At 35.8% G+C, this 25813-nt stretch overlaps 1 protein-coding gene across 2 annotated transcripts in view; it reads right to left on the minus strand.

Annotated features, from left to right (window-relative positions):
• Positions 1-4014: 4014 nt before the first annotated feature.
• PTPRG (protein tyrosine phosphatase receptor type G) overlaps positions 4015-25813 on the minus strand; it is a 747279-nt gene continuing 725480 nt past the window's right edge. For both annotated transcript variants that reach the window (XM_073009981.1, XM_073009980.1), the window contains 6 exons: positions 24796-24872; positions 24183-24311; positions 20155-20301; positions 19023-19165; positions 9050-9185; positions 4015-8497 (listed from right to left, as the gene is read on the minus strand). In XM_073009981.1, coding sequence (XP_072866082.1) covers positions 8351-8497; positions 9050-9185; positions 19023-19165; positions 20155-20301; positions 24183-24311; positions 24796-24872 — 779 coding nt within the window. In that variant the 3' untranslated portion in view covers positions 4015-8350. The remainder of the gene's footprint in view (positions 8498-9049; positions 9186-19022; positions 19166-20154; positions 20302-24182; positions 24312-24795; positions 24873-25813) is intronic.

Raw genomic sequence — 25813 nt, forward strand, 5'->3', positions numbered from 1 at the left:
GGAGTTGCATTTTTTGGACCCCAGGTTGTTCTTATCATGTTCCTAACCAGTAAGATAAGAGAAACATTAGAGAAACATTACAAGAAAATCTCAGAAAAGAACTGCTAACCATGTTGGAATGTTCTGACACAAAATCCAGTTCACATATTCTTAAGCAATGTGTCTTAAGCAAAAGTTATCTTAATAACAAATATTAATGATAAATTCTGTTTAAGTTCTCGTGATTGTCCATCCTTCCATGGAAAATGTTTCATATCTAATAATCTATTATAAGAGCCAATCCCATATAGCTATTTTTAAGTGGTCAATTTTGAAACATTGTCAGGATTCCTGAGTCATGAAAATGTTAAATATTGGCATATAATTTTAAATCTACTGTTTAAACACCAAGTGTTAAAAGAAAAATAATCATAACTTATTTAATAAGTCAATAGTGTTGACACAGGGAACAGATAATATTATTTATGTAGTGAGATACTTTCACCGTATAAATACCAAAACATGAAGTGCCTGTAATTTATGGCCACTTCTTCATAATACAATAATGAATGTCTAATGAGGCCAGGTAAGGCTAGGTTAAGGGATGATGATGGTTGTGATAATGACAGTGATCTACTGAAAGTAGCGAGAGATATAGGAGATAAAAAATTGGCTGAGGAGAAAGGAATTATCATTGTTTGTATTGGCTTATAGAGTTTTGGGGCAGAGAGAGAGCACTGCTGCTAGTGAAGAAAATAACATTCACCATTTTCATAGTATTGTGCAGTGTTCTGTGCCTGGTCCTTGACATTAACAAATATTATTAAGCCTTCTGTTGCACTTTTCTGAAATTATGGAGCTTTTTTTTTGGGGGGGGCGGGGGAAACCTTTCCTAGAAGGCACAGAGTGACTTAAATGGTTAGAAGAGAAATATTCAAGCTTTGGGGCATCATGTATATTTATCCATTCCCTGCTTCTGCCACTCTTGTTTCTGGACAGTAGGACATATGTGTTGCTTTCACTACCTACCTTCAGCCCCATTCACCTCTCTTGGATCTTACTTGGCTTTGTTTTGTTTTGTTTTGAGACGGAGTCTCGCTTTGTCACCAGGGCTGGAGTGCAGTGGCATGATCTCGGCTCACTGCAAACTCCTCCTCCCAGGTTCAAGTGTCTCCTGCCTCAGCCTCGTGAGTAGCTGGGATTATAGGTGTGTGCCACCACGTCCAGCTAATTTTTGTATTTTTAGTAGAGACAGAGTTTCACCATGTTGGCCATGCTGGTCTCAAACTCCTGACCTCAAATGATCTGCCCACCTCGGCCTCCCAAAGTGCTGGGATTGCAGGCATGAGCCACCATGCCCGGCCTTTATTTGACTTTGTGAACTTCTTCATTAGTGACAGAAATTGCTCAGTATTTCTATTTAACTGGGCAAGCTTAGGTAGGTTGACTCATTATTGATAAAATGTCTGCCAAGCAATTAAATAAAGCAGGGTTATGTGATACTTAAAATGGCTAGTATTAATTGAGTACTTACTATCTACTGTCCCAAGATCTTTGCATGCATCATCTCATTTACTCCTCAGAGCAGTCTATGAGGTAAACATTAGTTTCTGTATTTTAGATGAAGAAAATGGCACTTAGGAAGGTGAAGTAACTTGTCTCATAACACCGTAAGTGGCAGAATTGACTGGCACCCTTGGCTTTTTGACCCAGTAGTCCTCATCCTTGAATATTTTTTACTGTATGGAAAAATGTTTCCTGAGTTCTAGTAACTAATATAGAATAAACAGAATTTTGTCAGTAGTCCTCATCCTTGAATATTTTTTACTGTATGGAAAAATGTTTTCTGAGTTCTAGTAACTAATATAGAATAAACAGAATTTTGTCAGCATACTATGTAATAGTGTCTGTGATTACAGGTTTTACTTGTTTGCTCACATTGGTGCACAATAGTCTTTTTTATTCTTTCCCTAAAAACCATCTCTACTTTAGTGCCAACTAAATATTTTGGAATAAATTGAAGAACTAATTTTTTAAAGACTAAATTATCATCTTTGTCTCAACTAACTTGAAATGCCTCTGCCAACAACTTTACTTTCTATATAGAGTATAACTAACATGTGGTCTGTAGTAGACATGCAGGAAATGCTTATGGAATGGATCCTAACATAGTGCTAAAGATGTCTCTGGTTTAGAATGCTCTCCTAAGCTTTGCAAGGCCCACTGGATATTGCTACAAAGCCTGTCTTTATACCCTGCAAGTGTAGGGTGTGGGAAAGGGAAAATAGTTTATAGGCCAGTAACTACAAGTCAGATGATTTGAAATTACCACAAATTAGATAAAGTTAATTTCTTCTTTTCAACTTTTGAGCAACATAATTGTTATATTCAGATAAACTGCTGGTGTAATTATCCTTTTCTGCCAAACTTCATAATCACAAAAGCCAATTTTAACTTGCTAGTAACCAACTTCTGGTTCCCATCTTCTAGTGCCTTTATGCGATTTTACTAACATAGGCAGGAATTTAAAGCCATTGTCTTCAATCCTGTCTCTGAATCCAGGCATGGTCAGTAGTGATTTGTTTCTAAATCTCAAAGTTCCACAATTAGCTGTTTAAAAATAGAGTTTTGGACCAGTAGCTTTTTGTATTCTGGTTTATTTCTGCCATTTGTAGTAGCATAAATGAAGCTTCCTTGTCTAGGGTTATGTCCTGGGCAGTAAAAACCATGGAGTAGAAAATTGATTTTTTAAAATGATTTTGAATAGTCGTAACTGCTGCTTAATGGAATCATCTTGGGTGAACTTAGAGGTAGTTAGTAATGTGTGCTGCGTGCTGGTTGTCTAGGATTTTCATGATGAAAGACTTAGAGATAGTTCTACTGCCACTCTTGGTTGGTGGTTTACTAGCCTGAGATGCAAGATGGTGTCATAATTCTTATAGGATATCTCAGAGGCAACTGCTCACAGGATCCAGGCAGGTTAATTAAATGACCGATGATGGCTAGACATAAGGTGATAGGGAGCAATGTAGACTTTGGTGAACTGGAGAGCATATATTCCACCTAAGTGTGAAAACTGCTGTTCATTTCCATCTTGTTACTGTCATGGGAGAGTGTGAGCCTGTTACAACACCCAAATTTTTAAAAGGAGCTTGAAACCTGAATCTTAATGCAAAAGTTTTCATTTTTTAAATATTGGTAACTAATACAAATTTTAAAATTATGAGTCAAATACAATGTATCTGTGTACTGAATGCAATCTACAAGCCATCAATTTGTGGACCTCTGGTGTATCCTATGATATAGGGTAGTAGTTTCCCCATGGGTATAATTTGAGGAAGACTAGGATTATATCCTAAGAGATTTCATTCTTTTGTGCTAGAGTCATTCTTCCCCATACTCTTCACACACAGTTTCTTAAATTCCTTATGACTTAGCAAGAGTGAAGTATCAGCTCTTATCTCTATGGGAAGAAAAACTGGGGCCTTGGGTAGGAAGAGTTGAGCACCCAATGTGGAGCCACTAAAAGTTAAGACAGAATGGTAGGCCAAAGCTGCTAAGTTTGGGACTTGTATACCTGTTTGGAAATGTCAAAAGTCCTTGTTAAGTAGAAGCAATTGTACTGATCCTACACATACAGATTTTTCAGAAGTCTTACCAGGATATGTCCTTCATCCTACATAGCAAGTATTAAGAGAGCTGTTACAAATCTAGTTGATACACTAGAGAAAACAGTAATTCTGTTCACAACTTAGCAGCAGAGTCATAAACCGAATAAAGTTTGATTCCTTAGATAAGCAGGTAAAAATGTCATTGTTTACTCTTTAAAGGAGAAAGAACATTGATAAATCAACCCAGCAAAGACCATTCTTTTTGGTTTGCTGCCTGTGTAAAGATGACTACCAATGTTCATTTTACTACCATGAAAACTTAGACCAGAGGGTTGGTGGGTATTAATGTGATCTGTTAAGGGAGACTAGTAACCTGATTTTATTGGATAGAGACATTTTCATAGAAATGCTCAACACTACTGAATACATCAAAAACCATACTTTATTTTATGTATAGCAATACAATTTACATATTAAATAACACTATAATAGAATGATTTGATATAGTTTAAACAGAAGAAAAAGGGAAAATTTTCAGGTTACAAAATCCCTCCCCCTGAACAAATATTAAAAAAAAACAACAAAAAAAACAAAAAAAAACCACTTTTTCCAAATGGGTCAATGTGACGAATGTATTCAGTGACTAATTATGTCTAATTCCTATTGCACAAATGGTCAATGGAATTAAAAAGAAAACCCAACTTTCACAATCACTGCCTCAAAGAAATAACACATGTTGGATTCTTTTGGAATGTAAAGATGGTTTTTGCTACTTCAATACACAGAAAGTTGAATTCACATATCCACCACAAAAAGGAAAAAAAAAAAAAACTATGACGGAGGTGAAACTAGAAAAAAATTAGCTTTATATGAAAATATAAAATTCTATGATTATATACCATAGATACAAAGTTCCCAGAAGATGCTTACCCAAGCAACAAAATATTTACAGTTTTAATGATTTTTAGCTATTTCAAAATGAAGTGAAAGAAACATGAGTCAACATGAAGGCAGAATTCTTTAGAAACAATGGCTGCTTGCTAGTTTCAAATGTCCTAACAAAAAAGGAGTCACTACCCCAAATGTTGGAGAGTTGCGACATTTTATAAAATTGACTGTCTCCTTTTCTGGAGATGTTTATTTCTTAAAACTCAAGATATTTTTCTTGAAATTAATTATCCTCTGTAGAAAATGCTTCCCTTTGCAAATATTTAACAAAAATACTAAAAAGAGTTTAACAGCTAAGACAAAGTAGAGGCCAAATATCATTATTACAATTCCTTCCTATTTGTAGCATGCCTTCTTTCAAGAGATAAGTAAAGCCAGGATTGTGTGTTAAATGGCAACTAAGGGAAAGCGCAAAGGATTAAGTGAAATTACATCTGTTAAAAAAAAAAAAAAGCAGGCATTTTCCCTTCATATAAAAATTCACTGGCACCATTTGAACATAAACTTTAGAACATAGGAGTTGAAAATGCATTTCCAGTATAACCGCTAAATTCTTAAGACAAAACTACATTTTAATTCTTAAATTATGATGAGTTGGGTTTTTTTAAATTTTTGCTTAGAATTAGTAATATGTATCTTTGGTAAATTGGTATCTATATTTTAATTTTAAATACAGTATATATGCATTTAAGAAAAATTCATAACAAGGCAGTTGTGCTGTGTCATTATAAAATAACTATTTACTGATTTCAATATGTCACTCTGGGCTAAAAACTCCAGCAACCAGAACTTGAACACCATAACCCTTCTTTGGCCTCGCTGGACTCTTCTACTTGAATAGACTAAAAACTCTAAAGGCATAAAAATTAGGATGACCAATTAGCTAATCTTATTCTTTTTGAAATTCAGAAATTAACTTTTTTCATAATAAAGAAGATATCTTGGCTATCGCATGTAAGAAAGAGTTCTCCTGATGGCAACATGTCTTTTTTTTGATGTCCAGCACAGCCATTTGGTCTGATCGTTGCAATTTATTTTTATATGATGTGTGCATTTTGCTTACCTAGAGCTAAATTCATATACACAAACAGCTTATTTTATAAAGTAGCACACATTAATTTGCAATAGCTATTTCCTTTCCCCTGAGTGCAAGTGTTAATAACCTTGTTGTGTATGTAAGCAATGTGCTTATGTCTCAAAGAAAACCCTGTCTTTGAAACTCTGCCTCTGGAAAGATGCAAGCTATGTTTTTGCCAATAACACATGAATAATAATAGTGAGGATCTTGCAGGGATGTCTGCAAGGACATCCCTGTCTCTTGCAGGGATGAGGACCTGCTAAATATAACTGTCCTCATCGAAGTGTGCGTGGACCACTTTGGCAAGATGGGCAAGTAGGAACTGCTTATAATTCAGTGGGTCAGGATATGGAGACTTTGGTTCAAGCTTGCTGGAGACACACAGATTGCTCACAGGGAACTTCTAAACTCTTTTGTTGTTTCTATCCTATTTACTAGCTGTTTTATTGTGATTCTGAAACCACTGTAAGAGATAGCCACAGAATTGCATTGGAGGGTCTGCCTTTCCATGAATTGAGCCCTCTATAAATAGCACAGGGGGGAATACTTGCTATTTGTCTTTGAACCAATGTTTACTTTTATTAAGAAAAAAATCACTGAGAAAGGGACCACGTACCCTAACTTGAACATTATTTTTGAACATCAAGCCCACTTTGCCATCTACTAAAAAGAGTTAACACATATCAATACTCTATGCAACTAAAATAACCCACTTAATTAAAAAAAAGTCTAGCTCATTGCTTTCCTGATTCTCCTCAGCATCTGGCAGTTGTACTGTTCCTGTGTTCAAGGTTTACTTGAACTTTACAGAGCTTCCTGTGTCACCTCTGGTGGGAACGGAGGGGCTGTAAAGGTGTCTGTCATCTATAGCACATGCAACTTAGCATGCTCTCTTGAACATCTTATCTCAAGACTACCTTATACACTTCTTGAAAAGCAGAGTATTCCATGTTGTTGAATCTGTGTATTGAGAAGATGAGATAAACCCTGGTAAGTTATGTAGTTTACAAAAACTCCATTGACCTAGCCTTTGCATGCAAATTCTTTAACTTGGCCCATAGCTTCTTTCTCCTTAGCAATTCTGGTCCTCCAGCACCATTCTGACAAACTTTATGAAAGCCAACTCAAGATAAATAGAACCTCAGTGCTGATCATCATTAATGTTTAATGCCTACCCAGATGGCATGACAGCAGCCAGCGTGGCCTTTTTGTTGAAGTTAATTGACATAAAAAGTAAACAAAACCCTATTCTTCTTAACAGGCCCAGTTCTGGTGATGATTTCACTTTTGACAGAAGCTGTCCCTCAAAAGCAAACATGCAATAGAAGAAACAGATCTCAGTAAGTAGCTTATTTTTCTAACGAACGCTACTGAAATTTCTTATTAATGCTCCAAATTTTCCCATTATGCACTGCAGGGTGAATATGGCTCCAGAGGCTGCACTAAATAACTTTCTTGAGCTCTAATGATTATTGGTGTCTTTTACTGATGTGTATCTGTTCTTGACACTAAACTATACAAAAGCATACAAAGCCATCTCCCTCTTTTAAAAACTTGAAAATGTGGGTATCATCTTTAATTAAATATTTTAATTCTCTCTCCAAATCAGATTTATCTATGTGTGGGAGTTTAGATAGTCCCAAGACTTTTGCTAATAAAGTATTTCCAATTTAATCTTTAGAAGAATGTATATAATTAAAAGATTTATTATAAAACATTTGGCAAAGAAGAAAAGAATAGTAACTATGTAGGTAGTTTTTATTAGATTGCTGTATGAGTAATAGGGAATTTTTAGAGGGCTAGTTTCAAAATTACACACCTGCAGTAGTTTTCATTCTTCTATCTACTGTGAGGTATGGTATTATAAACTGAGAAGCATTAATGGAGAGTAACTAAAGGGTCTCTGAACTGAGTTGTATATAATATTGCCCTCTTGCTATTGTTAAAGATAGCCCTGATTTTAGGATGTAGCTATTTCAGAGAGTCAAAATGGAAATAACACACATTGTCCACATAGCTACTGTGAAAGCTGTAATACAGAGTTATCCTTTATTTTGACACATTTTAAAAAAACTGTGAATATAACTTTGTAACTAATAAGGGATGGTCACATGAAGCAGTTCTTAAGCCTTCTAACTTCTTAAGGGATCTCTTAACTGGCATAAATGGAACTGTTTCAAGGCCATGACATTAACAGACCTTTTTAGCTCCCAATAGCCTGCTAGTCTGTAAAAGAAAACAATGCTATCCACTCCATTAAAATACAGAAGGCATACAGTATTGAACAGTGCCTAAAAAAAAGGAGAGGAGGACTGAAGAAAAGTACAGCATTGCCTGCTAGTAGAATGCAACTGCTTTAGCAATAATAATAATAATAAAAGCAATATTCACTGTCGTAACAAAGACCTTCACTGTATCGAACTAAAAAAAGTAGCATGTACGTTGTGATGGAATGTCACATCAGGGTTTGCTGTTGTGTAAGATTATAGGCAGTAACACTGATCATATAGTGCAAACTAGGTAACATTGCGTTTCCATGTGTGAAATGAACACAGGTGCAAATGCTCAGTAGGATACCAGTAAGACATAAAATGGCAAAAAATAAATATCAAAACTTTTATCAGTGTAAAAAAGTAACTGGGTTATTGTATAACCTAGAGTCTGGCAAAAAAGGCCTCAAAAAAGTTCTCAGTCTTCAGAAGTTTACAAATTAAGTGCCCTTTCAGGATTCCAGTCACACTAGGGACTCCATGCTCTCGGCAGGGTCTGATTCATCTGCAATGAGAACAGCACCATTTTTGTCCACTGTCATGGGACCATTTCCATTTTCTTTAGTGCTGACCAAGCTGAGCATTGCTTTATAGACGAACTGGTATTGTTCCTGAAAAACAAGAGGAAGACAGTTTGAGCCAAAGAACAGCTTAGTCATTTCATGTAAGCTAGAAATACCGATTAAAATGGTAATTGTGAAAAACATACTAGAGAAACAGAACTATCATAAATGTTATCTAAGAAACTTTAAAAAAAATCATTTGAGAATCCATTATAGTCAATACCTATACCTTCTTCATGTTCTTTTGATCTCTGTTAGCTTGGAACCAATTCTCAATGTTGATAGTTCATTAAGATAACCAGAGAATACTATCCTCTAAAGCGGGGCTTCTCAACCTGAGCACTACTGACATTTTGAGCCAGATAATTCTATGGTGTTGAGGGCTGTCTTGTGCTCTGTGGTTTGCTTAGCAGCATCTCTGGCCTGTATCCTCTAGATGCCATCCATTTGCAGTTGTGACAAGCAAAAAAATCTCCAGACATGGCCAAATGTCCCCTGGGTGGGGGAAAATCACCCCCAGTTGAGAACAGCTGCTCTAAACTGTGAGTCTGAGTTTCAACTGATGTAGTACAGGTTTTACACATAGGCACACCTACTTACAATGTCTGTGAATACTCCAGGCCTCATAAGATTGATCATTTTTGCAACCTGGAAAACATCCACAGCGTTTTCATTCTCTAGTTGCTGGGACAGGGTGGTAAGGGCACATAACATTCCTGCTGAAACTGCTCCATACCTGGGGGAGAAAAAAAAAGATATGATTTCAGATGTATAAAGGGACCAAATATATTTAAACGAAATTACTGTCATGTATTTTCATAGAAACTAAGTAGACTGTTTTGACGTTTATTCTAAAGACACGAATGAATGAAATGCTGGATGGGGGAGGGATTTGGAAGCTAGCATAAAGGTGAGATTTGTTTATGAAGTGGAATATCCCAAATTGGTTCATTAGACGTTTAGCTTGATATCTAATAGGAAATGAGAGGTTCAAAAGTAGACTTGGGAGAGCTAAAGATGATTTGGTATTGGTGATGAGTTGGGTGGTACAATAGAAAAAACAGTAAAGAGAACCTCTTAACTAGAGGTTATTGGACAAGCAGCCAGTGATGAAGGGCTCTGAATTTTTTTTAAACCATTCCAAATAGTTAAATTGAACTTACAGAATATGAAAAATTAAAAAATGGAAATATATGGCTCCAAACAGACAATTTCTAAAATTAATTTCATATGAAGTAATTATTTTTGGCACTGAAGTGGAACTTTCCTAATGAGAGCACTTTCTATGAAATCCTTGGAAAGATAAATATGGTTCTCTTTGCTTCACAAAAAAGTCTTAGAAAGGTAGTAAATTTCCATTAGGCCAGGTTGGTAACTCCACTTTTCACAGGAATCTGTGATGGAACATAGTTTCCACATTAGTGATGAGAAAACAGATGGATTAAATGAATTGTTCAAGATGCTGTTGCTGGCTGGTGACAGAGATGAGACTGGAGTTCAGATGCCCTGTGCCCATTGTTTTTTGAAAAACTTAAATGTCATTTCTAAATTGTTACATAACATTAAAATATTACATGTTTTACATCTTTAATACAAATAAGACCAAAGTCCCCCTTAGCCACCACCCCCCAACTTTAGAGGTAACCTCTCCAGAGGTAAAAATTATTACACATGTAGATACAGCCTTCCAGATTTAGGTATATCACTACATTTCAGTTCAACTCATTATTTCATCATTATTTCGTCTGCTACATGCATACCAAGTTTACCTTCTAGATGGACATTTAGCTTGTTTGAATTTGTGCACTTTAGCATAGGTACTGAGTAGAAGGGCTGGGTCCCAGGTATGCCCATTTTTAGTTTTAAAGATACTACTGTATTTCTTTCCCAAGTGGTTGTTACCTGTTCATACTATTCCCAGCATGAGAATACTTGCTTCTCCTTATCGTTTGAAACTTGAAACACTTTTGCCAATCTGATGAGTGGAAGACTGTATCTTACTAGGTTTTTAATTTATATTTCCTTGATTACCAGGGAGGCTGAATGTCTTTTTATGAATATTGACCATCTATCTTTTCTCTTCTGAAATTGCCTAATTAATACTTTTCTAGTAAGTTTGCCTCTTTCAAATTGATTTATATAGGAGTTATTTTTACAGTGTCTGTAGTAGTTGTGAGGTTTTTTTTTTCCCCCCAATCTATTTCTCTTAACATTGTTTGTGGTCATTTTGTTATATGGAAGTATAGTTTAGATGTTAATCAAGTTGATAAATCTTTTATTTTTGTCTTTTATTGGAATCTTGTTTGAGAATGCTTTCTCTAACCTTTTTTTTAAAGATACCTTCCTACATGTTCTAATTTTACTTTTTTACATTTAATTGTCTAATTCATCTGAGTCTTATTCTTGCTTTGATGTAAGGAAGGGGTCTGATTATAGTTATTTTTCCATTGGATAACCAGTTGTCCCAGCATTTCTTATTTTACGTTGTGATCTTTTCTCATTGACATCAGCTTCCTTTTTAGCATGTACTACATTCTTCTATATGCAAGCCTATTTCTGAACTCTATTTTGACCTTTTATTCTGTTTGTCTATTTTTTGTACCTCCCCATGTGTATCCCAGTTCCTTAATAAGTCTTGATATCTGATAAAGCAAGTTTCTGTAATAGTCTTGGCTGTCTCTACATTTACTTCATACTGTTTTTAGCGATTCAAACATATAATTTTCATTTTTTACTGGTACACTTATGTCCAAATAACTCTAACCTTCCACCCGACTCCATCCTGTTTCATAGTAATTTTGAAACCAGATTGTTAAGGAACACAAACATTTTTGTTGGGATTTTGATTAGGTTGCACTGAATATATAGATGGATCTGAGGAAATTACCATCTTTTCAATCTTGAGTTTTTCTCTTCATGAACATGATGTCTTCATTTATTCAGGCCTTTTATAGCTTTTAACTAGGTTTTATAGTTTTCTTTATAGTCTTTGCCAATTTCATTTTTGGTAAATTTTTGGGTACTTTAGAGTTTGTTACTCCTATTAATGGCCTCCTTTTGTGACAACATTTTCTGTTTAGTTTCACTTCATACATGGGAAAGTTACTGATTTTCACATGGTGAAATTGTATTCGGTCAAACAGAAGAACCCGGCTTAAGTTTTAATAGTTTGTGGATTCTTTAGGTAGTTGACATCTTTATCTGCCAATAATGCGAATATTCCCTCTGTTCAACTTTTATGCTTCTTCTATCTTCTGCTTTTACTGTGTTGGCTAGCACCTACATAGGCTTACATACTAGCACTGAAAGCAAGTATCATGTATCTTAAATGTTCAAGCTTCTAAGTTTTTAATACTAAAATGTTTGCTAATATGCATCTGGTAAATAACAATTATAAAGGTAAAGAGGATGCTTTCTACTTTTACTCTAAGTGGTTTTTTTTGGAGGAGGGGGGTCATGAATGGGTGTTGTTTTATTGTACGCTTTTCAGTATCTATTGATTTTTTTTTTTAAATGTCTCTAAAAATGTCCTGAATTTACTGATAAACTTTTGGTAATATATCAAAAGCTTAACACCAGCTCTGCATTACTAGGATAAGTTTTTCATGATGTGTAATTAATTCTTTTAATATACTAGGTTTTATTAGACACTTTTTATTGGCATTTTTGCATCGGAGTTCAAATAAGTAAGCTTGGCCTATACATTTCCATTCTGGTGCTAAGCCTTTTTTGTTTAAATCAACGTTGCATTAAATCTTCTGTATGTTACTATTCATATGTAGCCTTGGTCAGGACTTATGGGCCCTAACAAGTGGAAAACTCATTCTCTTATTCAGTTCTTAGTGATCACTAACATGTGTTGTGCTTTATGTGCCATGTTCTCTTATAGGTATTTACATGTACCGACTTAGTCCTCACAGTAACCCTATGGTATGGGTACCAGTATTACCTCCATTTGAGGTTGAATAAATAAGGTACATTTAGGTGAAGTTACTGGCCAAGATCGCATAGTGAGACTAGAGTTTAAAATTGAACTGATACATGTAAATGGCTCAGAACAGAGACTGGCACACACCACATACCATGTGTTCACTAAGTGTTATTTTACTATGCTTATTTCTAGGCTTAAACATTTATTAGTATAGAGTTATAAAATCTTAAATGCTTATTTTCTTTTAAAATATGTATTATTTTTAGCTTTTTATTATAGAAAATGTTAAACAGACACCAAAGCATAATAGTACAGTAACCTTCATGTAGTCATCATTTAGTTATAATGATCAACAGCTCATGGCCATTCTCATTTCATTTCTGTTTCTTCCCCAATATATTTTGAAGCAAATCTCAGGTGTTTTAGTCATAATTTAGTATCAAACTCTAAAAGATAAGCACTTAAAGAAAACATACTATTGCACCTAAGCAAATTAACAACTTTCAAATTTTTTTGTGTGTGTGTGACGAAGTATCGCCCTGTCGCCCAGGCGGAGTGCAATGGCGCGATCTTGGTTCACTGCAACCTCTGCCTCCCCAGGTCCAAACTATTCTCCTGCCTCAGTCTCCCGAGTAGCTAGGATTACTGGTGCCTGCCACCATGTCCAGCTAATTTTTTTTTTTTTTGAGACGGAGTCTAGCTCTGTCCCCCGGGCAGGAGTGCAGTGGCCGGATCTCAGCTCACTGCAAGCTCCGCCTCTCGGGTTCACGCCATTCTCCCGCCTCAGCCTCCTGAGTAGCTGGGACTACAGGCGCCTGCCATCTCGCCCGGCTAGTTTTTTTGTATTTTTTTAGTAGAGACAGGGTTTCACCGGGTTAGCCAGGATGGTCTCGATCTCCTGACCTCGTGATCCGCCCGTCTCGGCCTCCCAAAGTGCTGGGATTACAGGCTTGAGCCACCGCGCCCGGCCCATGTCCAGCTAATTTTTGTACTTTTAGTAGAGATGGGGTTTCACCATGTTGGCCAGGCTGGTCTCAAACTCCTGACCCGGTAATCTGTCCGTCTTGGCCTCCCAAAGTGCTGGGATTATAGATGTGAGTCACCGTGCCTGGCCAACTCTTGAATGTTTTTAATGTAGCTACAGATAAATGGTAGAATTTTTCCTTCATCATATTTCCAAAACTGTATCTCTTATTAGACTATTTATTGCTTAAATTTTACTATCTCCTTCCAGCCCCCATTTTCATTACTATTTGCTTTTAATTCCTTGTACTTTTTGTTGATTTATCTGGTGCTTTTTCTGGCTTGAGCTGAATGCTTGATTTATTTTTAACCTTTGTAATATGTAGAGTTTACACAGGCTTTTTTTTTTTTTTTTTTTTTAAGTACAGTTTGGCTCCATTTCACCAGGTTTTAAAATGCAGTGCCTTTATCATCATTTAGTCTTCATCATCATTTAGTCTTAAGTACTTTGCAATGTCTATTTTGGTTACATCTTCAATCCATGAATTATTTATAAGCAATCCTAGATGTAAGGATTTCAGTTTCTAGTTATAAGGATTTGAGATCTTATTTCACTGTTGGTTTCTAATATAAGTGGGTTGTAATCAATGAATGTGGCCTTGTATGGTATCTGTTGTGGGGGAATGTATTGAAATTCCATTTATGGCTAATGTATATAAATAAACCATTTGTGTTTGAAGAGACTCTAGGTTTCTCTATATAGTCTCTCTTGAGTGCAAACTTCTCTATATCACTATTAGATCAGGCTTGTTAATTGTGGTATTCAAATCTCTCTGAATGCTACTGATCAAATGTATCCTGGTCACTCACTTTAAGAACTTAATACTTTATTCTGTTTTTGGAAATCCTCAGTTGTTATTTCTTCCTCTTTAACCTGTCTTTTATTGCCCCATGGATAACTTTTTAGACATACGTTAGAACTTCTGTATGTGGCTTCCATATTCTAGTTTTATTTCAGTTCTGCACTCCAGTAGTGTCCCATCTTTTAAGTTTTTAGTTTCATGAATTAATGTATTTTTCTCATTGTTAGGCTTAACTTGTTCCTATTTCATAATAAATATTCTTCATTTCATAAAATCTTCATTTAGATCTCTGAGGATGTATTTTAATACCCTATTAACTCTGATTTATTGTGGTTTTTGGTTTTTGTTCAGCATGTTGTCTTCCCTCAGATTCTAAATTGTACTGAGTTGACATTTTAGCATGGTATTAAAAAATCATTTGTACTGATTTTGTTTGGGAGGGAAATAATTTAACATTTATTTAATCTGTTCTAGTGAAATGGTTACCCTTAAGATCCCCCCTTTTTTCTTAGCTCTTTCAAAGCTATCTGTGGCCAGTCAGATAGAAAAGTCAGGTAGCATGTATGTTTGTTACGGAGTATGCATGCCCTCCATGTGAGATTACTCTCACCTTTCCATGGGTTGCCTTTCCTGTATTTAGCCACACTTAAATAAGCAGCAAAATGAAGGAAGTATTTATACAATATGGCTTAAATAGGACAAGAAACTAGCAAGTCAGATCAATCAAATATACAGATACTTTTAAATACCTTCTGCATACCAAACGTAATGACAGAAGAAAGACAAAAAGTAAGGGCCATTCTCTTTCAGAAGTTTAGGAACTAAGTGGGATTAAAGAATGTTCATCGAGTTTCATGGATTTGCATTTAAAACTACAGGGACTTGGTGCAAAAGTGATATAAGTAATCTGTAACCTAGATAAAATGAGAGTAGTATATAAATTCACTGGCTTTGATATTTTGTTTGCCACTTCCTCTAAGGGCTCCATTAAAAGTAATGCTTATTTAACTAGTGACGTTAAGAAAGAAACCTGATTTTTTTTCATCTTTCCCTGCCTTTACTTCAAAGACATTACAAAAGAAATGAAAGTACTTTAAGTTCCTGATGTACAGTGATGTTTTTTAAGTGCTCTGTCTATATTCATTTTAAAACAAACACATTGTGGTTCCCTGTATAGTCAGGATGGTACCTGTGGGCATTTAACCATTTTTCACTATTTCATATATTTACTTATAATTATTGTAGTTTTTAATACTTTGTTTTTAAAATCATAACCAAGATAGAAATCCGGAGTTATAACCCTGACACTGTGAAGACATGGAGCTTCCCTTTGAAATCAGTAGGGCAGAAAGGAAAACAAAAAAATTGAAGCTTGAATAAGTATCAATCTTAGGGAAGAATGACAACACGAAAGCCTTCCATAAGGCTCTCAATAAAAGTGAAAATACTGGAATTAATTATGATTTGTGGGTGTCTTTGCAGCCTTTGCTATAGAAAACAGTCCATCTTAGCAGTCTTCAGACTCTTTGATCTCAGGGCCAAATTAAAATAAAAAATTATTGAGGACCTTCAAGGGGTTTATTTGGGCTGTATATGTCAATATTTACTGTATTAGAAATTAAAACTGAGAAAATGTTAAAATACTATTAGCCCTAAAAGTGATGTTATCACATGTCATGTACCTCTGGGAAACTCTTATATATTGTCCACTCATGACAGAATGGGTGTGAATAAGGCAGATAGTATTTTTATATTATTATGCTATCCAGTAGGGTGATACACGTATCTCCAGAGTGAGTAATTATTTGCACAGGGAACTCTTCTTCAGTCTGTGAGTAAATGGAGTAATTTGGGTGAGGTCTGATCTACAGCTGTCTTATAAGACTATGTGAGAACCATGCTTATGTTCTAAACATCTTCTGTGGGAACACAGGCTGTTTTTAAAATCAGCAGTAATGATGCAGATCAGCCTCTGAGCAGAATAATCTTGAACAGTTGACTATAGAATGCTGAGAATGAAGCCGTCTGCCTTTAAGCTGTGCCTCTCCTCAAATAGAAGCAGTTTACTTTTTGGTTAGGAATTTTCTTAGCTCACTTATCTAGAAATGTCATCCACCTGGGACACACCTGAGACCACCACCACCACCACCACCACCTGCCGCCCGCAAAAGTAGGTGTTAAAAAGATCTCTATGAAGACCAAATAGATGTCACAGTGTTTGCACACTAAAAGTTCAACTCTTTGCCTCACATATCAAATGCGTGCAGGCTTTCTCCCCAAGCCTGTTCACTCCTGCCTTTGACAGAGGTTAAAAACACTTTGAAAAGAAGAATTTAAGCAGCCAAAATGACTTTGAGCAATAAATGAGACAAAAAGGAAGGCTTTCTGGGGACAATTTGTATAGGGGTACATAGGCTTAATAGTTTGTAAGTCATCACAATTTACAACACATACCCATTTCATGCAAATACTTATCTAGCACCCACACTGTCCCAGGCACTGGGTTTCACCCTGTGGAAACTGGGATGAATAAATTACCATTGCTGGCCTCAGCAATGTGAGAGTGACAGTCATGTACACAAATAATTATGGTGTGACATGATAAGAAGGAATGACATTTAGCTGGTATGCATTGGTAAAGATGTCATTTTAATGATTTCACTTAGCACCTCTGGGATGAGTTAGAGAGAGTCTCAGAGAGTGACTTTTGAACTGTGTTGAATGAAAGGGCGCTTGGAGGAAAGAGGATTTGCAGGGGCAAGGTGGTATACAGGAAGTACTTCAGTGGCAGATTGGGATGATAGCTGGAAATGTAAACTTACACCAGATTGTAAAAGAGTTTGAAAAGTCTATTGAAAGAATGGATGGCACCAAGAAGACTTGGTGGTGGCCACTTAGACCTGGAGATGAGGGAGACTCAAAAAGAACTCTGATATGTTTCTGGTCTGTACAACTAAGTTGATTAGGGGCAGGCAGGGAAGATGAGTTTGGTTGTAGCTATGCTGAATTTGAGGTGTTTGTAGGCCATCAGGAAGTGATGTTTAGAGGTACAAAAAGTAGGTAAGACGGAAACTGAAAAGGAACTGGTGTTCAGAGTATTTCACTAGAGCTAGCAAGTGTTTAAAAATTTTAAAGTTTCTCTTCAGTAATTTCAATGGAATTAACTTATTCCCTGCAGAGAGTATATAAATGAATTAATACATTTCTACTGGTGGCTTTTAATGTATCTCACCTATATGGTATTTGCAGATCTACTGGTTTAGGATTAATTTGCTCTTTTTGTATATAGGCCTAAGAATGAGGCCTGTATACATTTGATTAATTCTGGAGGGGATATATATTCAGCATGTGACATAAAAATCACTGAATAAGACAAAATTACTCAAAAGTTGAATATAGATAAGTGAATCAAACACTTCTGTTTAGTATTTAACTGGTGGTTATTTTTCTTTTCCTCTTTCCTTACCCTAAAATATAAGATTAGGTGCATTACTGACTTCAGGACAAAACACCTCGGAGTACTACCATAACAGCAAAATCAGTCATGTAATTGGGCCAGTAACATTAGAATTTGATGACAAGAGATAATAAGAGCTGGTAAAACTCAGGAATTCTAGAAAATGCCCTAACTTTACGCTATAACTGCATACCACAAAATTTTAGTTCAGTAGCAACTCCCCAGTTATTTTGAGGCTGTCTGTGCTATTTAACCACTGTTGATGGTTGTCACATTTCCGGTGATCTTACTTAGTGTGCTATTTAATTAATGTTTCAACTGTAATGCTTTTCAAATCTTAAGTTTTCATCTTACTAATTAAGAGTCAGGCCAACGTTTTGAAAGACTATAACATTTTTTGGAAGTAGCTAGTACACATTACTTCAAGTAGGAGAGTACTGTGATTTGAGGTGAATGAAGGTGCTGAGCCCTTGTGTACTTCATGTTACAGCATTAGTGCAAGGAAAAAAAGCCTTCACAATAAGCTTCACTTTCAAATTTATTAATACTTTATGCTAGTTGGTAATTTAATGAACATAATGGATGCTGCTGACCAAGAGCTACCTTGGAACTAAAATAAAAATGGGAATGTGTAATATTGGCTAAAGGTTTGTGAGATCTGAAATGACCCAATTATATAACCAACTTACAGGCCATGAAGTTTGGCTCCAAATATCCATAAACAATAAGATATATCTATGACCCTTTCCTTCTTATTAAAGTGGAAAGGTGCTGGGCTGGGATACCATTTGGACACTTAGAAGCTCTGAGACCAGGTGCAAGTTATTTTTCTCTTTGAGAATTCATGTTCCTTATCTTTAAATCCCAAGACAGTACTGTAGACTTTAAAACACATCATGAACTTTAAATATTATCATTAATACTACTAGTTTTATCTCTACTCATCAACTAAGTCATATTTTAAAAGGTTATTTCCCTAACAAGTGTTTGAAATTCAGTGTAAAGATTTTAAAAAATTATTTAATTAATGTAAACAGTTATTAATTTACTCATTTGTTACTAACACATAAAACCTCTAAATGCATGCAGGTCTACTTCTGTAGGCTAAGATATAATAGTCTCTCCTTTCTCGACCATATACTCTAGAAGAACCTGGGAGTCTTGGAAGAGTTTGACATATTAAAATGTAAACAGAGCAACAACACTTTGTACATGTCCACATTAGAAATAACATGGAGTTGTCACAAGCTGAGGTGATAGATAGGTTTTAAAATTCTGGCTTCCTTTTCTATTGTTTTCAACAAGAACTTAAACAAAAAAAAAATGTCTACATTTTAAAATTAAGAAACAGATACATACTCATCATGAACAATGGTGGGACCATCCCTTGTTAAGGCCTCTTCCTTGATGACGTTGATAAGTTCAAACGTACTGCTTATGGGGGCATCTGGGTTAGGCCATTTGGGACACTGAAAGTGCCGAACTTCTAAGACATAGTCATCCTGTAACGAATACAACATGAGTCAAATCCCTTCCTTTATTTCACATATCTACAATCTAATGACTAGAACTTGCTCCTGAGAAAGCATGTGTTATAGGTAACTCTCAACAATGTTGTGTTGACCAAACCACAGTTGGAAAGAAGAAAAATGCCAAGAAGATTTGCTTGCTTGCTTTTTTTTTTTTTTTTTTTTTTTTAAAAAAAAGCATGGCTAGGCATAGTGGTTCATGCCTGTAATTCAGCACTTTGGGAGGCCAACGTGGCCAGGAGTTCAAGACCCACCTGGGCAACACAGGGAGACCTGTCTCTAAAAAATTAAAATAAAAAAAACCAGTCATGTAGCATGTGCCTTAGTCTTTGCTATTCGGGAGGCTGATGTGAAAGGATCACGTGAGCCCAGGAGTTTGAGCTTTGATGATGCCACTGTGAGTGAGACCCTGTCTCAAGACGAACATCCAAGTAGGTCATGCTAGGGAAACAATTTCATTGGGCTTAGTCAAAAATTTCAAGTGACAATAAATTATTAAAGACCTTATATGCTACTCTATTTTCTTATTTATAACATTAAAGGAAAACAAGGAAGGGGCTCATCCTTTAAATTACTAGTATAAGAGCCCCCCCAACCTTATCCCACAAGAAGGCAGCAAAATATTTACTTAAAAAACTTGGTATTATCATCTCTGCAACACATTGCAAAGCTTACATTTCTGATGGCAAAGAAAATATTGAGCTCTAGTATATTGTTTTTATAATTAGGTCAACAGACCTATTTGTATGCATGCTGAATCGGAGGAACTGTTACATTTCATCTAGCCAGCTGGAAAAAGCAAATATTTGAAGGAAGAAAAAAGGAAAATGTAAATATTTAAAATTAAGTCTTACTTAAATGCCTGAGCCTGGCTTGAGGGTGGTAAATTATTTCATTATTACTTAGAATGATGATCCAGGGCCCAGGCATGGCTATTAGTGAGGAACTGAGGTTTAGGTTACCTGTGTAGCTTCAAGGATAAAGTCATGGATGATAATTTGTTCTTCATTAGAGAGGCACAGTCTGTCTTTGCTGATAAGGGTGACGGTAAAGGCCTCACAGTTCATGGATTCTTCTCGACTTGGCCAGTACACAAACTCATCTTCTGCCTTTGGGAAACAAAAACAAACAAACAAAAAAGCCTCTGCAGTTCTGTCAAGCATTTGTTTTTTATTTCTTGCATACTGATTTTGTCATTTCCCATACCTCTCAAGCTATCTTTTAAACTGAATTCATAGAGTTATATGTTCCCATCTAATTATACCAAGTTGAATGGTTATTCTATTGTAAAATATATTTTGATAATCATTTTCTAGCACCTCTAACCTGTTAGTGTAGCAACCTGAAACACTCCCACTATAGGGAACTTACTACAGTTGAAAAGTATTCTGTAATATTGACATAGTAAAAAAGGAAGCAGGATCTAGGTCAATTAATTTTGTTATTTCACAATTGCTTAAGCAATCAAGACATGCTAATTATTTCCTATGGATTATGTTAATAATTCTGTAGTTGAACTGCATTTTGCAAAGGACTTTCATAAACATTGTAAGTTTTCTTGTATATTTTTAGTATGATGTCGGATACATACAGATAGTAAAAAGGTTACTATAGTTAGGAGCAAATTAACATACCCATCATCTCACTTTCGTTTTTGTGGCAGGAACAGCTAAAATGTACTCAATATTGGCATGATTCCCGAATACAGTGCAGTTTTGTTACCTGTAGTCCTCGTGTTGGACATGAGATCTCTAAACTTGTTCTTCCTCATCTGTTGTTTTGTATCCTCTTGATTTATTTTACATCTTCCCATTTCCTCCCTACCCCACAATTTCTTTATCCATTTATCTGTTGATGGAAACTTAGGTTGTTTCCATAGCTTGGTGATTGCTAATAAGGCTGCAGTGAACAGGGGAGTGCAAATATCTTTACAAGGTGTTGATTTCACTTCCTTTGGGTACATGCCCACAAGGACTGCTGGATCTTATGGTAGTTCTAACTTATTTAGAAACCTCCAGACAGTTTTCCATCATGGCTCTACCAATCTACAATCCCATCAACAGTGTGTGAGAGTTTTCTTTGTTACCCTCACCAGCTTTTGGTATCTTTTGATTTTTTTAAAATAACTATCCTAGTGGGTGTGAGGTATTTTGATTTGCATTTCCCTGAAAGTTAATGAGGTTGAGCACCTTTTCATATACCAGTTGGAACCATCTTTATGTCTTCTTTGGAGAAATGTCTATTCAGGTCTTTTGCCCATTTTTAAATCAGGTATTTCATGATTGAGTTGTATGAGTTCTGTACAAATTTTGTATATTAACCCTGAGGAGATTTTTTATCATCTGTCTTTACAGATGAAGGCACAAGGCTTTGGGGAGAGGGTCCATAAATTATCTAAAATCACACTGCTAATAAATTGCAAGGGATAGAACTTTTTTGGAACATTGTGTGTGAGTAAGTAGGTTGGCTGTATGTACAAGGCAGTTTTAAAAGAAAAGTAAATCTGTCAATGTTATATTTCAAGAGGGGATAACATAGAAAGTCTTTCAGCCTTGAATCAGGCAAGCTTTAAATGTTCATCCATTTTAAGATTAAAAATAGATATGCAGGCTTGGTACTTGAATTCTGTCCCTAAAAACTATGGGTGCCTAAGAGAAAGTTAATTGTTGCATAGGTTGGAGACTGTGAGAAATATGATTATGATGTACACCACGTATCCTAATCAGCTCAAATAGCAAACTGTAGTTTTCCTGTAGTATATAGGTTCCTATGGGGCATTTTCCTGAAGATGCCTACCTACTATCATTGAAGTCAGAAATAATTCTGAATAATGTTCAAAACAAAGAAGGCTTTGTTTAATCTTACATTGTTGCATTAGAAATGAGCCAACAGTCCAATAAGACTTATCACCCTTTCAAGTTTCAATATAGCTTATTGCCAAGTGCATTTTTATTTTTAAAGCTCAGCATAAGGGGAAACAGATTAGCAACTGGGTTTAGTCTATACAAAAGAAGTCTGTAACTGTCGTGAGTTTTAACAGGTTTTGTCCAAGGACACTGATATTAAAGACATAAGGTAATGAACAGGGCATCTAAATGTAACAAATATGCACAGATTAAGCACAGGATTTATTAGTGGATGTGATCCTGGGTAAATTAATCTGAACCTTAATTTCCATATCTGGAAAGTGGGAATAAAAACTACTTACCTTAAAGAAATACTATGATGATAACATGAATAGTAAATTAACTAGCTTAAAGGCTACCAAAGGGATTTGAGTTATGGTAGAAGAAAGGTAGAAAAAATGTTTCATCTTGAAAGTCTAAGAAAAATAAATGCTACTTCTTAATTTAGCAGGCACACTGGTCTCATGACTGTTTTGCTTACAACTATATTTATAGGTCAAAGATATCTGGGCATCTTTGTACTTTGTGAGTACTCTGTGAGTTAGAAAGCAGTGACTTTTGGGCTCCTTACAGAATTATGACCTGGTAAAGGTATAGCAGTAATAATACAACAAACAAAAAGAACTCAGAGATATCAGTCTTTAGGAAAAACTGTGTAATGATGAAACTCTCCATCTCAGAACTGAGAGGTCAGTTGTATATGATTCTAATCTAGCCTTCCGAGGCCTCAGAGACACTGAGATGGCATGTTCCTATATCCTCAGTGTCTACAGAACATGTATTCACTTATTTGGTCCAGTCTTCTCCCAGCCTCCCCATACAAATGAGCTGCTGAGTAGATGCTTTATGGTGATTGCCCTCTGTTAAGTGACAATAACAAAATACTGATTCATCCAACAAATGAACGTTTTAACAACCCTAAGTGCCTCCAATTTCCACATGCCAAACAGAATAGACCCTATTGCCAGCTAATTTGAAAATTTACACTCCAGCTTTTAGTTTAAGATTCTCAACTTTGTTGCCATTCCATCATACAGAAGCAGTTTTGGTATCCTGAAGCTGGAGCAAAATGCGACAAAGTGAAGAAGTTCCTACTGACTGGGCACACAGTCAAATGCATGTCACCAAGACTGGGGGTTCAGTCACATGCTGTTCTTCTTTGATTAAAAAACTCATTAATCTGACTATCATAAAGGCAGATCCTCAATGTTTTCCGTTTTTACCTTATGGGTTCACATGTCCACATAGTAACTTTTATAGACCCAGCTAATTCTGAAACTTAAGTATCCACAAGATCAAAGCAGAAACGTTTAAGTCTGTTTTACAAACTTGCTCACCCTTCTGTATAGTTTAGAGACTGAAATAGAGAAGGACTACGGGAGGGGAAAGTGGTAGCAGCTTAGTCTTAAAGACTTTTAAGTTGGAACAAAATAGCCTATCCCTGCAGTAGATCTGACTTGCCTATGGAATGGGAAAAAAAGATACATTATTAGTACTTTTCACACAATATTTTGGGGTAGGATATACAGCAAAATGATTATAAGCATGGTCTCTGGAGACAGATGACTCAGGTTGAAGTCCTGGCTCCAGTTACTTGTGTGTGCTCTTGAGCAAGTTTGTTCCCTCAGTTTTCTCAGCTATTATGTGAGATAATAATAGTATGTATGTCTTAAAATTGTTGAGGATTAAACAAGTTAATACATGTAAACACAGTTACATACTCAGTACCTGTAAGCTACAATTATTTACTTTTCAAAAGTGACATACAGCAGGTAAGAGGTTAGTGTAGTCATACATTAATGAGGTTACTAAAAACATTTTCAAAACCTTCTACCACACTACCACAGACAGTATAATTGAAGGGTGATATCAATAGCATCAGAGAATCAAGTAATGGGATACTGATAGGGACAGTATTGTGAGACTATGAAAGGAATCTCTATAGACTTCAAGATGAGAATTTAAAAATTTTAAATTCCCTCCCTAGCATATATGGTTACTATAGCCCTATGGCAAAGTATCAGAGTAATTTATGCTTGTAGCCTCATGGGCTCATTAATATATAGCAGATGTGCTTTACTTACCAAGCTCTGGTTGTCTGGCAGCATGACAATGATCTGTGCGTTATGATCCCAAATCATTCGCCAGAAATCTTTCGTAGTATGTGGCAGAGGATGCTGAGTTATAATAAATTCATTGCTCCTATAATAGCCCTTCAGTTGGGAAGACAAAAAAAAAATCAGTGAATATGAATGTTTTATTTTAACTTTGTGGTAGTAAAATATATTCGTGAAATAAGATAGCATTGTTTTGACTACACTAAAATAATTGAGAAAGGCATTCAGTACATTTGGCTAATTTTTAGATGTACTTCTGCTAGCATTGTGCAGACAAATTTCTCTCCATGTGCAGTTCACTTCTAGTTACCCCTGCTGTTTTCACTTAACAGAAATTTCAACATTTATTCAAAGACTAGATGTGTGAAATTAACAATAAAATTAATTCCTGAAGAAGCATTCTGCTTAATTTAAGCATTTTTGTACACCCAAAAAGTTTCCAGATACAGAAATCTCTCTACTTTTCGTATTACACATTGAGAAATTATTTCAAAAATGACATCAGTCACACAGGTGGTATCTGCTCTTTAACACCTTTCAGTTTAATTGACTTTATTTATAATTAACTGTTGATTCTCACCATGATATAAGAAGCATTAATGTAATCTGTTCCTTTCATTCCAGGCAATGGTGCAAGACCCACTCGAGCACGCTCAGCTATCATATGGAAAAAACAAAAACACCACATTTGCCTTATTATACACACAGAACCAACAGCTCTTTCTGAGATTTGCTTGATGAATAACATATCCTCCTGGCTTCCCTTTCTAAGACTTATCTATATTTTTAAACAAGCTAAAGTGTTATCAGCTGAGGCAGAATGTAAAATGAAATTTTGCTGCACATACCCAGAAGGACCCAGGCATTGTAGGAATACAGTTTTACTGTGGGAGAGATTTTTACAGCAGATCAGTAACAGAATACTTTATATGGACATGACATAGGGTCTTAGATAACTTTTGACTCTAATTTGTTATTCCTACAATTATACCAACATATACTCTGCCCTTTTACCAACCCCTTTCTCCATGTCTGCCTACGATGTCTACCCCTTTCTGCCCACGATGGTCTTAGAGGCCTTTTTCATTAGAGATAAATCTCCCCAGTGATCACCCATGTCTACGTCTATGGCACGCAGACAGCGTCCTCTGCTGTGTCCTTATTTATACAAAGGTCACCCCCAGTCAACAGTGCCTTGATCTCAATAGCCACAGTAACTGAATAATGTGGTTCTAGTTGTACAGATTAATCCAGGATTCTAAGTTTTAAAGGAATGTTAATGCCACAGCAATTACAGCTTTATTATTATTTTTTATGTTATAATATTGTAGAAGTGACCCAATTCTTACATTCCAAGGTGAAATGAAGCTGTATTCTATGTCAGATAGATGCAGCAACTTGCTGACACTGATAGCGACCTCTCCCAGTTTCATTAAACTTACCTTATTTGAATAAGCATAACATTTTCCCTTTTGGTAGTACCAGGTAAGAGGCTGGTATAAAGTCATATATTAATGAGGTTACTAAAAGGACATTTTCAAAACCTTCTACCATATAGCCACGTACAGTACAATTGAAGGGTGCTATCACAATAGCAT

Source organism: Chlorocebus sabaeus, chromosome 22 (assembly GCF_047675955.1).
Source record: "Chlorocebus sabaeus isolate Y175 chromosome 22, mChlSab1.0.hap1, whole genome shotgun sequence".
In the NCBI taxonomy this organism is placed as follows: Eukaryota; Metazoa; Chordata; class Mammalia; order Primates; family Cercopithecidae; genus Chlorocebus; species Chlorocebus sabaeus.